The 12113-nt window shown below is 38.9% G+C and overlaps 1 protein-coding gene across 4 annotated transcripts in view; it reads right to left on the bottom strand.

Annotated features, from left to right (window-relative positions):
• The window catches only part of LOC129763041 (uncharacterized), a 568624-nt gene that overhangs the window by 219500 nt on the left and 337011 nt on the right, over nt 1–12113 (bottom strand). For all 4 annotated transcript variants that reach the window (XM_055761763.1, XM_055761766.1, XM_055761764.1 and 1 more), the window contains exons 12-13: nt 11343–12073; nt 10479–11278 (exon numbers count right to left, since the gene is read on the bottom strand). In XM_055761763.1, the coding sequence (XP_055617738.1) occupies nt 10479–11278; nt 11343–12073 (1531 nt within the window). The remainder of the gene's footprint in view (nt 1–10478; nt 11279–11342; nt 12074–12113) is intronic.

A 12113-nucleotide genomic window follows, 5' to 3' on the forward strand; every position in this document is an offset into this window, starting at 1 on the left:
AAACTTTCAGCGACTGAGCAAAAATCGATTGAAAATTATATGATTCTCGCGATGCGAAACATTTTCCGTTGCGCGCGCATCTAATATTGGATACGAAAATATTCTACTGTTGGGGAAGAATAATCTTCAGAAGCTTTCCTGCTAATTGCACTTGACGATAACGATAACATCTTTCCAGATTATCCTCTGTAGAGAAATGTATATAATAGCAGGCCTTGCAATATCTTAGGAACAGATAAATAAATGAAAAAAAGAATATTCTTCCTCGGACTCTAACGAAGAACGGTTGTTTTTTTGAAAATCGAAAATCGAGCACATCGTGAACATTGTCCAATTTCAAATGCTTATTGCTCATTCATTTCATGATGGATTGATGAAATTTTTGCGTCAATCGATTGGGGCACTACATAACAATTTTCAATATTGAAGAAAATAATATATGTCATGAAACTAACTATCGAACAATTGAAAAATCTCAACCCTTATCCCATTGAAAAATCTCACGCCAAATACTCACTTCTGTTTGGTCGAAATTGACGATACATGCGGCGGGTCCCTAACAGAGACATCAAAACCAAGCTGCCAGGGGGAAATCGATATTGCAAATACATGAAAGTAGGGAGAGCTTTTGTTCCTACCGAAATGTGTTCCCTAACAGAGACATCAAAACCAGCTGCCTGGGGGAAATCGACATTGCAAATACATGAAAGTAGAGGGAACTTTTGTTCCTACCGAAATGTATTCCCTAACAGAGACACCAAATTAAGCTGCCTGGGAGAAATCGACATTACATATACATGAAAGTTGGGGGCATTTTACACAAGTAAAATACGGGTAAGTACACTCACCTTACTTATAATTAATTCTAACAAATAAAATTAAAATTTGGACCTTAACCCTTTCGTTACGAGCGGCGTCTACAGACGACATCCGCGCGACGTCCTGTGTGTACGAGTGTCGTCTATAGACGACATCAGCTCGACGAGCTGTGTGTACGAGCGTCGTCTTTAGACGACACTAAATTCATACTGCTCGTCGATCACAGTTCACAGCCACATAAAAAGAGGTGGCGATCGAGAGCTTGTTGATTCTGTTTTCACACGTTATGTTGTAACATCGTCGAATAAACCAGTGTTTTGACTACAATTCTGCACTCTTGCCTTCCGAGCAAACCTTCGCACCATCGATATCTGGCTAGTAGACTGCTGTGGAAACCATTGCCTGTCTTTCTCAAAGCAGAAGAAAGAGTAATTTCCACACAGTTGAAAAGTCTCCCGAAAATACAGTCCACTGCCTTGGTGCTGAGGAACGCGCCAACAGTATCTAGATGATATCATTATTGAGGGATCAACTGAAGAAGAAGATAATAGACGTGTAAACGATGTAGTTTTATAAATAATAATAAAATAAATAAAATAAATAATAAAATAAAACTATGGATGAGTTATACCTATGATATAACCGCAAGGATGACGTAGGAACGCCGTTGGCTTAGTGATCATTTGTGTATTTTCAATTAGCAATAATCACACTTTGGATGTTTCCCATTGGGTACGACATCGCTGCTGCGGAGAGCTATCTTTTGTATGTATTGATTAAATTATTGATTAAACTAGTGAATGAATTAAACAATTTACGAATTCAATTGCTAACAAATCCCAATTTAGGTCAATTCATGCATTATGATAGTGGTTATCGCAGCATATAGTTATCAACATTTTGCCTAATCACGTTACGTCGTTAACAAAACGTATTCCGGAGTGTAAAAATCCATGGTAGTATAAAAGTACTGCCAAGATCTGCAATGCCGATTTTCCCAACTTATTGGTTTCGGAATCTGTGTTGGGAAAACACATTTCGGTTTGCAAAAATGCAAGCGAGTACAAAGATACAGCTTGCATCTCATTTGCAATGCCAATTTCCCACGCTCCATCGTTTTGAAATCCGTGTTAGGGATTTATTCCGATTTAAAAAAACGCAAAAACGAGTTAAACGAGTTAAAGCGATATTCTGGTGGTGAAACACATTCATTTTTCATGAGGACATCGACAAGACAACATCGTTACTGAACGAGCTGGACTGCGAGGGATCAAGAGATTCATTACCTGGCCGACCTGAAACGCATTCAGTTAGTTTGGAATTGTGAATGAGCGCAGAAAAGCCGATCCATCAGAAGAAGAGAAGGCGATCGAGAGAATACCACCATCGAAAATTGGTTCCGCTTGAGATATCGGAGCAACCGCCACACACACACACCCCTACACGCGCGCAACTCTTTACGTTTGCTGAAGCAGCATCAATGGTGAACTCAAGGCCTTTAACTTATGTGCCATTGGAGGACGATTGCCAGGAGTCTCTTACTCCAAACCACTTCATCCTGCTTAGTTCATCCGGAGCTGTGCAGCCTACGAAGACGCCGACGAACGAACGTGATACTTTGCGCAGTAACTGGAACCAGATTCAAAGCCTGTTGGCTCAATTCTGGTCTCGCTGGATCCGCAAGTATCTACCGGTGATTGCGCTGAGAGGAAAGTGGACAGAAGACGTTGAGCCAATTAAGGTGGGGGATCTGGTGGTTATAGTAGAGGAGACAGTCAGGATCAGCTGGACTAAAGGGCGGGTTGAGCGAGTGTACCAAGGTAAGGATGGGCGGATCCGCAAAGCAGATGTTCTGACCAACAACGGAGTCTTCCTGAAGCCCGTTACAAAGTTGGCGGTGCTCGACCTCGCAGACCGTGGTATAGCTGGATCAGGACACCAGCAATACGGGGCGGGGGATGTTGCGAGCGAACCCCGTTGGGTCGATGAGGCAGGCGAAATGTCGAAACTAGGTGACGATGACATAACTGACAGTGCGAACCGAATTAAAATAGACAAACAATCAGACACACAAAACACCGACACAAGCAGGAACACAATAGGCAGACGTGACAATTAGATTGGAAAGTGAAATTTATAAAACTTACTATTGAACACACGAATTACACAAATTAAAAGTTAAGGGACAGAAATCTTAGAGCTACATACATAAAAAATGTGTTTGCTCTTGAGATTGCCCATAATCTCTCGTAGAAATTCCTTGTGTTTCAACAAATATGCATTTTGTCCGTGATTGAATCGAGAGAAGGTATGGTTTACGATGGCAATTGAACTCTCGAATGAACTCTACGAGTTTCTTTCAGCGGCTGAGCAATAATCGATTGAAATTTATATTATATCGATTGAAAATTATATGATTTTCGTGATTGGATACATTGGATACGAAATATCCTACTGATGGGGAAGAATAATCTTCAGAAGCTTTCCTGCTAATTGCACTTGACGATAACGATAACATCTTTCCAGAATATCCTCGATCCTCGAAGGCCACCAATGGTTAATGCTAACTCGATAACAACCTGTTCATTGCATTTGATTGAAAAATCACAAAACCAAATGTATTTGGTCGCTGTGTTCTACGGTTAGAAAATATCAAAATAAACTCTTTCGCTTAAATAGTTTTTTCAATTCCCAGGGGAACTGGTAGATTATTTTTCAGCAACGATAACATCTTTCCGGAATCTTCTCGACGCTGGACGGCAACCAAACGAAAATAGTTCCGCGCGTGTATGTATGTGTGGCGGCTGCACTGATGTCTCCGATGTTTTTCGACGCTGATACTCTCTTGGTTGCCTTCACCATCAGAGTATCGCTTAAGTTTGCTTTTTGTCCGTGATTGAATCGAGAGAAGGTGTGGTTTACGATGGCAATTTGGAAGGCAAACTAGAGGCGAATGAACTCTCTGAGCTTGAAACTTTCAGCGACTGAGCAAAAATCGATTGAAAATTATATGATTCTCGCGATGCGAAACATTTTCCGTTGCGCGCGCATCTAATATTGGATACGAAAATATTCTACTGTTGGGGAAGAATAATCTTCAGAAGCTTTCCTGCTAATTGCACTTGACGATAACGGTAATATCTTTCCAGATTATCCTCTGTAGAGAAATGTATATAATAGCAGGCCTTGCAATATCTTAGGAACAGATAAATAAATGAAAAAAAGAATATTCTTCCTCGGACTCTAACGAAGAACGGTTGTTTTTTTGAAAATCGAAAATCGAGCACATCGTGAACATTGTCCAATTTCAAATGCTTATTGCTCATTCATTTCATGATGGATTGATGAAATTTTTGCGTCAATCGATTGGGGCACTCCATAACAATTTTCAATATTGAAGAAAATAATATATGTCATGAAACTAACTATCGAACAATTGAAAAATCTCAACCCTTATCCCATTGAAAAATCTCACCCCAAATACTCACTTCTGTTTGGTCGAAATTGACGATACATGCGGCGGGTCCCTAACAGAGACATCAAAACCAAGCTGCCTGGGGGAAATCGATATTGCAAATACATGAAAGTAGGGAGAGCTTTTGTTCCTACCGAAATGTGTTCCCTAACAGAGATATCAAAACCAGCTGCCTGGGGGAAATCGACATTGCAAATACATGAAAGTAGAGGGAACTTTTGTTCCTACCGAAATGTATTCCCTAACAGAGACATCAAAATCAAGCTGCCTGGGAGAAATCGACATTACATATACATGAAAGTTGGGGGCATTTTACACAAGTAAAATACGGGTAAGTACACTCACCTTACTTATAATTAATTCTAGCAAATAAAATTAAAATTTGGACCTTAACCCTTTCGTTACGAGCGGCGTCTACAGACGACATCCGCGCGACGTCCTGTGTGTACGAGTGTCGTCTATAGACGACATCAGCTCGACGAGCTGTGTGTACGAGCGTCGTCTTTAGACGACACTAAATTCATACTGCTCGTCGATCACAGTTCACAGCCACATAAAAAGAGGTGGCGATCGAGAGCTTGTTGATTCTGTTTTCACACGTTATGTTGTAACATCGTCGAATAAACCAGTGTTTTGACTACAATTCTGCACTCTTGCCTTCCGAGCAAACCTTCGCACCATCGATATCTGGCTAGTAGACTGCTGTGGAAACCATTGCCTGTCTTTCTCAAAGCAGAAGAAAGAGTAATTTCCACACAGTTGAAAAGTCTCCCGAAAATACAGTCCACTGCCTTGGTGCTGAGGAACGCGCCAACAGTATCTAGATGATATCATTATTGAGGGATCAACTGAAGAAGAAGATAATAGACGTGTAAACGATGTAGTTTTATAGATAATAATAAAATAAATAAAATAAATAATAAAATAAAACTATGGATGAGTTATACCTATGATATAACCGCAAGGATGACGTAGGAACGCCGTTGGCTTAGTGATCATTTGTGTATTTTCAATTAGCAATAATCACACTTCGGATGTTTCCAATTGGGTACGACATCGCTGCTGCGGAGAGCTATGTTTTGTATGTATTGATTAAATTATTGATTAAACTAGTGAATGAATTAAACAATTTACGAATTCAATTGCTAACAAATTTCAATTTAGGTCAATTCATGCATTATGATAGTGGTTCTCGCAGCATATAGTTATCAACATTTTGCCTAATCACGTTACGTCGTTAACAAAACGTATTCCGGAGTGTAAAAATCCATGGTAGTATAAAAGTACTGCCAAGATCTGCAATGCCGATTTTCCCAACTTATTGGTTTCGGAATCTGTGTTGGGAAAACACATTTCGGTTTGCAAAAATGCAAGCGAGTACAAAGATACAGCTTGCATCTCATTTGCAATGCCAATTTCCCACGCTCAGTTAGTTTGGAATTGTGAATGAGCGCAGAAAAGCCGATCCATCAGAAGAAGAGAAGACGATCGAGAGAATACCACCATCGAAAATTGGTTCCGCTTGAGATATCGGAGCAACCGCCACACACACACCCCTACACGCGCGCAACTCTTTACGTTTGCTGGTTATCGAGAAGAATTCGGAAAGAAGTAATCGCTGCTGCAAAATAATCTTCCAGTTTCCCTTGGAATTGAAAATTACATTCTAGCGAAAGAGTTTATTTTAACGTTTTCTATCCACATAATACTGCGACCAAATACAATTGGTTTTGTGATTTTTCAATCAAGTGCAATTAACAAGTGCTTATCGAGTTAGCATTAACCACTGGTGGTGGACTTCGAGAAGAGTCCGGAAAGATATCGCTGCTGCAAAATAATCTGCCAGTTCCCCTTGGCATTGAAAATAACATGCAAGCGAAAGAGTTTTGACGTAGGACTACGTCTTTCATTTCTATACCGGGGTGTAAAATCAATGTTTCGAAAACGAAAGCGTTAAGCCGGAGACCGAGATTTTGAGCGTTAATAGCTCCTAAACAACTGAACGAAATGGTATGATAAACACTTCATTCGAAAGATAAAATGTCTACGCGTTATATGCTTGTTACTTTTTGATCCAAAAACTTGTTTCAATAGCCTTAAAATTGCTTTCAAACCCGGCTATTGAAATAACCAATCGGTATATAAGGGAGCGCCGCTCGTAAATCCACTCAGTTATAATTGAACAGCGATTGAGGTACCATCGCAGGAATAAATGGATGTTTCCGTAACACAGACTTCAAAACCATGGAGCCTGGGGAAATCGGTATGGCAAAATAGATGCAAGCAGCGAGTACTTTTGTACTCGTTTGCGCTTTTGCAAATATGAATGTTTCCCTAACACAGGCTTTAAAACCATGGAGCCTGTGAAAATCGGCATGGCAAAATAGATACAAGCAGCGGGTACTTCTGTACTCGTTTGCGTGTTGGGAATGAGTTGGGAAAATCGGCATTCCAGATCTCGGCAGTACTTTTTATACCCCCATGCATTTTTACACTCCGAAATGCGTTTTGCTAACACGGTCTTCCAAAGCGGGTACAAATGCAACGCTTTGGCTCGGTTATTTAAGACTGCATGCCCCTTCATGTCGCCAGCTCACTGAATTTTTACGCATACCGTTTGATGATTAGGCAAAATGTTGATAACTATTTGCTGCGATAAGCACTACCATAATGCATGAGTTGTCCTAAATTAGGATTTGTTTGCAATTGAATTCGTAAATTGTTTCATTCATTCACTAGTTTAATGAATAATTTAATCAATAGTTCTGCGCAGCGATGATATCGTACCCAATGAGGAACATACGAAGTGCGATTAATGCTGATTGAAAAAACACAAATGATTAGTAAACCAACGGCAGTCCTACGTCAAGCTTGCGGTTATATCATAGGTATAACCCATCCATGGTTTTTTAATGTTTTCTAACCATATAACACTGCAACCAAATAAATTTGGTTCTGGGTTTTTTCAATCAAGTGCAATTAGCAGGAAAGCTTCTGAAGATTATTCTTCCCCATCAGTAGGATATTTTCATATCCAATATTGGATACATAAAACCTTGTACCTCCAACGTAACGCTCTCGATTTCGAATTCCCCCAAATATTCATTTATTCAATCATTCAGAATGGATTCAGATTGAACTTCAAACAAATGATCACTAAATCAACGATAGTCCTACGTCACCATTGCGGTTATACCATAGATATAACCCACTTCCTGTTGACGTAGAACTACGTCTTTCATTAAGGGTGTCAAAACAGAAAACAGGTCACGTTTTTATGAAATAAAGTTAACGTTAATAACTATTTTTGCCGCGAACGGATTTTGGCGATTTACATACTAAACGAATCGGAAATTCCGTAAGATTTGTTTAATATGCCATACATTAGAATCCCCTTGTTAGTAAATGGTTAAAATTCATGAAAACTTTAAGTGTTTCTATTTTCCCATACATTTGTTCTGTCAATTTGAGTGCTTTCCCGAACAGAGCTATCAATAGCGAGCAACTTATCGACGACCAACGGAGGGGAAATCGTAGGATTTAAAGTCTCCGTGAACAAAGGAAAAGAAGAAGAATGAAGGGAAATACTTGCCTAGAGTATAAACAGTGGATCTCGCTGAGGCAAACTTTCATTCGGCATCGGACTGTTGAGTAATCCACTTCACTTTGCTTTCGCTGCGCTTCGATCTAAGATTGGACCCTACCAGTGGTAATCCAACGTGGATATCGTCGTTTGGTTTTTCTGTTTCTGTTTTTCTGTTTTTCGCGTTATTCGTATCGTGTGTTTTTATCAGCGTCATAAATTGGACGCTTCGCGTAGTGTGTGATGAGTAAGAAGAAGAGGAAGGCAGGCTCGAGCCCTGCAAAAAACGAACGCATTGCCAGGGGCAATAAAATTTCGAGGCAAGCGTCATCTAATGATGCACGCGATGTTGGTGCAGTGAAAAGCGCTCGCACTGAACCGAGCCCTCACGAGTGGGACACCGCATCGAATAACAGCGAAGTAGGCGATTTCGACGCATCGGTCGAAAATGTAAACGCCGTTACCCAGTCAGCAACCAAAATCAAGCTCCCTCCGCTGGTGGTGAAGGCGGTCGCTCTTGACAAACTCATCAGCGAATTCGCATTGATGGGTGTTACAGCAGAATACAAGCAGTGTGGCATAATTCAGTCTTTTTTTCCAAGCAGTTAACATAGGGCTTCGTTGGTGCCTTTGAGAATGCATCAATGCATTAAACTGACGTTATGGCGAAGCAAGCGTTAAGGTTGTGCGCCGAAAAATTATTTGGGGAATACCAAGCATCTTGAATGTCTTACTGGAATGTTACTGGAGTTGTTTGGGTTCGCGTACCAGTCGCAAAACAGCCTTCAACTAGGATTGCATTTGCGCTAATATTGACCATAATGAAGCATTGCTACTGCTACTACTCGAAAAGGTTGTTATTAACAAAAAGAGTTTATTTCACTTGTTTAGTCACCAAAAAAGTGAATGACATTCTGGAATTTTGTATGTGATTAGGTTTCGCTTGCCAGTAGCAAAACTTCCTCCACTAAGGGTGACAGCTGCGCTTCTCTCGAGCATGAGAAAGTAATGCAACTTTTTTCGATGCCAGTAATATTAACAGAAGCGTTTCTTTTGAGAATAGCGTAAAATGATGAGAAGTATTTATATTCCTAGTAGTTCCAAGCCACCAATGTATGGCTCTGTATGCATGCTATGGCGAACGCTTGATTGGCGCTTGGTTTACGTTGTACGAACGATGCCTAGAGGTGCGATTCCTTTGAGGCAATACTAAATAACATATAGCATGATATTTTATACTTGCAAGTGTTGTCATTGTTGTTGTTTCCATGCGGTGCCAAAGATATATTGATGTAATTATGAGATGTGGAATAATGGTGCTGGTGCAACATGTATATAATCGAGTCTATTTCAATTCCAAAAAAGGCCACCGGAATAGCGTTCGAGGTATGAAATAAATTACGACATACAATCAGCTAGTATATTGTTTTGCGAGGGCATGAATGAATCATCAATCAATTGTCGTCAACTGATTCTACTATGAAAAATCCATTTCAGAGATTATTCTACTAAGCAGTTGTTTCTAAAATTTCACAACATCATATAACAACATCCGAAGGTATGAACAAGCGACTTATATAAAATAACAGTGTAGGTGACGGCGCCAGTGGTTGTATGGTTAGCGTAACAGCCTCACAATCCGATCGGCCTGGGTTCAATCCCAGCTGGCGTCGTTGGGATTTTCTGAGGCGAAAAATCTCTGGTTACGTCTTCCTTCGGAGCGGAAGTAAAAGAAGTTGGCCCGGCTCATGAGTTGTTGAGTCTGATAGGTAGGAACAGGTGGAGTCGCCTCCCTGATGTCGGTGATTGGCACTAAAGTGGCGGAAATAGGCCGACGAAAAATAAGCGAAGATAAAAAAAAAAAAAAAAAAAACAGTGTAGTTCTATGTCAACAATGCGGTCGTATCTTGGACACAACCTCCTGTAATTTTTTTAACAAAATTAAAAAAACGGAAGGGTTCGCTACAAAATCGGGCGTTTTTCGGCTGATTTGGAGTATAATTGCACTGTTTTTACCATCTTTTATGAAAAAGAATACAAAACATATATAAAATGAAAAGAATAAATATGACTAACTGAAAATAAACAAATTAATTGGGGAAATGCATCAGAAATCCACGAAGCATGTAAATTGAAAACATTGAATCGATTTAAAATTATCCACAAGTTTAATGGGTATTCGCTGTAACAATTATTTTTCTTTTTACGTGATTTTTTTACGCAAAAAAATTTTAACGTGAACGTGATTTTCTTGATTTTCTTGTACGATTTTTTTCCCAACGAAGTGACACGATAAGGCAGTGCTTAATCATGTAATCTCAAGAGAATCACGTAAAAAAAAAGTCGAGTAAAAAGAATCCAGTGTATTAACCATTTCCCGTACAATATCGAGTCTCACTCGAGATGTACTTGCATAACATAGAGCGCTAGAACGCTCAGCAGTGTAGTGAAATAACTTGATGTGTGACGTATTAAATAATACGGGAAGGGGTTAAAATGCGTCATTCCATTATTACAAGTTATTGGAACATGAATTGTTGTCTGGTTTCATTTATAGATTAATCTTTGAATTTATGTTTGAACAAAAATTTGCAAACTCACCATATATACTTGTGAAATAGAATGATTCTTTATCACTCGCATACTCAAGAAATCCTGCAAGGGAAAATTGTTGATTGTACCGATGAACACGTCGCCTGTAACCATAACTAGAGCTTCGAAGCGATGGTGGTTTGCTTGTACCTCACCGTTGGATTGATTTGGCTTGTTGGGCGGATATAGATTTGCGAAATGTTTATCATGAGTGATCAAGCGTACCAACTGCAAACCAAATTCAAAATATTTGTTCGTGTTGATTATGTATTGATCTTGCTGTAGAACAATATTGTGGATGCTAATATCCAATCGATTTAAATTAACTCCGTTAACTGTTTCACTTTTCAACTCTATTGATAATACATTTTTTCTGGCAATCACATTGTGGTAAACACGTCCTCTTCCAATGAATGTTACCGAACGCTGATTATGTCTTACCGAATCCTTAATTATCCTTAGAAAATCACAGTTTTTATTCAGTATATGTTTACTGTATGTGGCGCTCTGAATTTCGGTAGAATCTCCATGTAAAACAATTTTTCCTTCAGTTGTGCCATAGTCACTTGTGACGCTTGATATTATTATATCAAGGAAAACGGTTCCTTTTTTATTGTGCTGTTGTGAATACGCTCCATGTATGAGAAAAGTTGAAATCATTTTCATTTTCAGTGGAGTTCGAATGTCCGAAATGTTTGTAATGATATTTCCTTGTGAATTAGAAGACACTACTAAGGTTTTGACTGCAACATCTTGTTGAATTTTGAACTCTCGCGAGTTTGCTTCGACTATCTTATTAGTGAGAACATCTGGAAGAAAAATTGCGTTTGTAATATAATAAAGATTTATATATATTCTCGATTAAACACAAACCATTCACTTGCTTCGTAGTAATATATTCGGTCCTCATAATATTGAAAAACCATGACTTAATGATGTTTTGATGAATTGAGATCCTCACAGCATCATGTAGAAAATTATTCATTATTATATCGTTCAGTTGCATATTGAAGAAGTATGCGTCTACAGCACTACCAGTTGGAAGCATCTTGCTGCCTCCGATTTCACGATTTTTCAAGGTGCTATCTTGGTCCTTTTGAGCCAAGAGTATAAAATATTCTTTTATATTGACTAAGTTCAAATATTCAACAATGATCTGATTTGTAATAATAATATTGCCATCTATCACAAGATTATCAACTTTCAATAATTTCGCAAACGTATCAATAGAAGTTTTCGAGAAATTTGATTCTCTAATTAAATGCTTTACTTTGGATTCATTAATCAGGTGTGCATTCATGTACTTAGCGGTCATATCAAGGAGTGTAATTTGGTTAATTCTTTGAATATCACGAGAATTAACGCAATAGTCAATTATGTCCTGCAGTAAACTCCCATGTAGATACTCAACAACGAATGTTCCCAACAATCCAACGAAGCATTCATCTATTTCCAGATTGCCGATATGCTTGAGATCGCGGAATACTCTAACAGAACCAACTCGAGTCATAAAGTCTCCAGTATGAATTAAATTGACGTTGTCTGTTATTAGTATGTCTACATCTATTGATGATGTAAATATTTTATAACCAAATACTTTTGATCTGCAAATAATGAAAAAATTATATGAATATTGTTTTTACG

Source organism: Toxorhynchites rutilus, chromosome 1, assembly GCF_029784135.1.
Source record: "Toxorhynchites rutilus septentrionalis strain SRP chromosome 1, ASM2978413v1, whole genome shotgun sequence".
Lineage (NCBI taxonomy): Eukaryota > Metazoa > Arthropoda > Insecta > Diptera > Culicidae > Toxorhynchites > Toxorhynchites rutilus.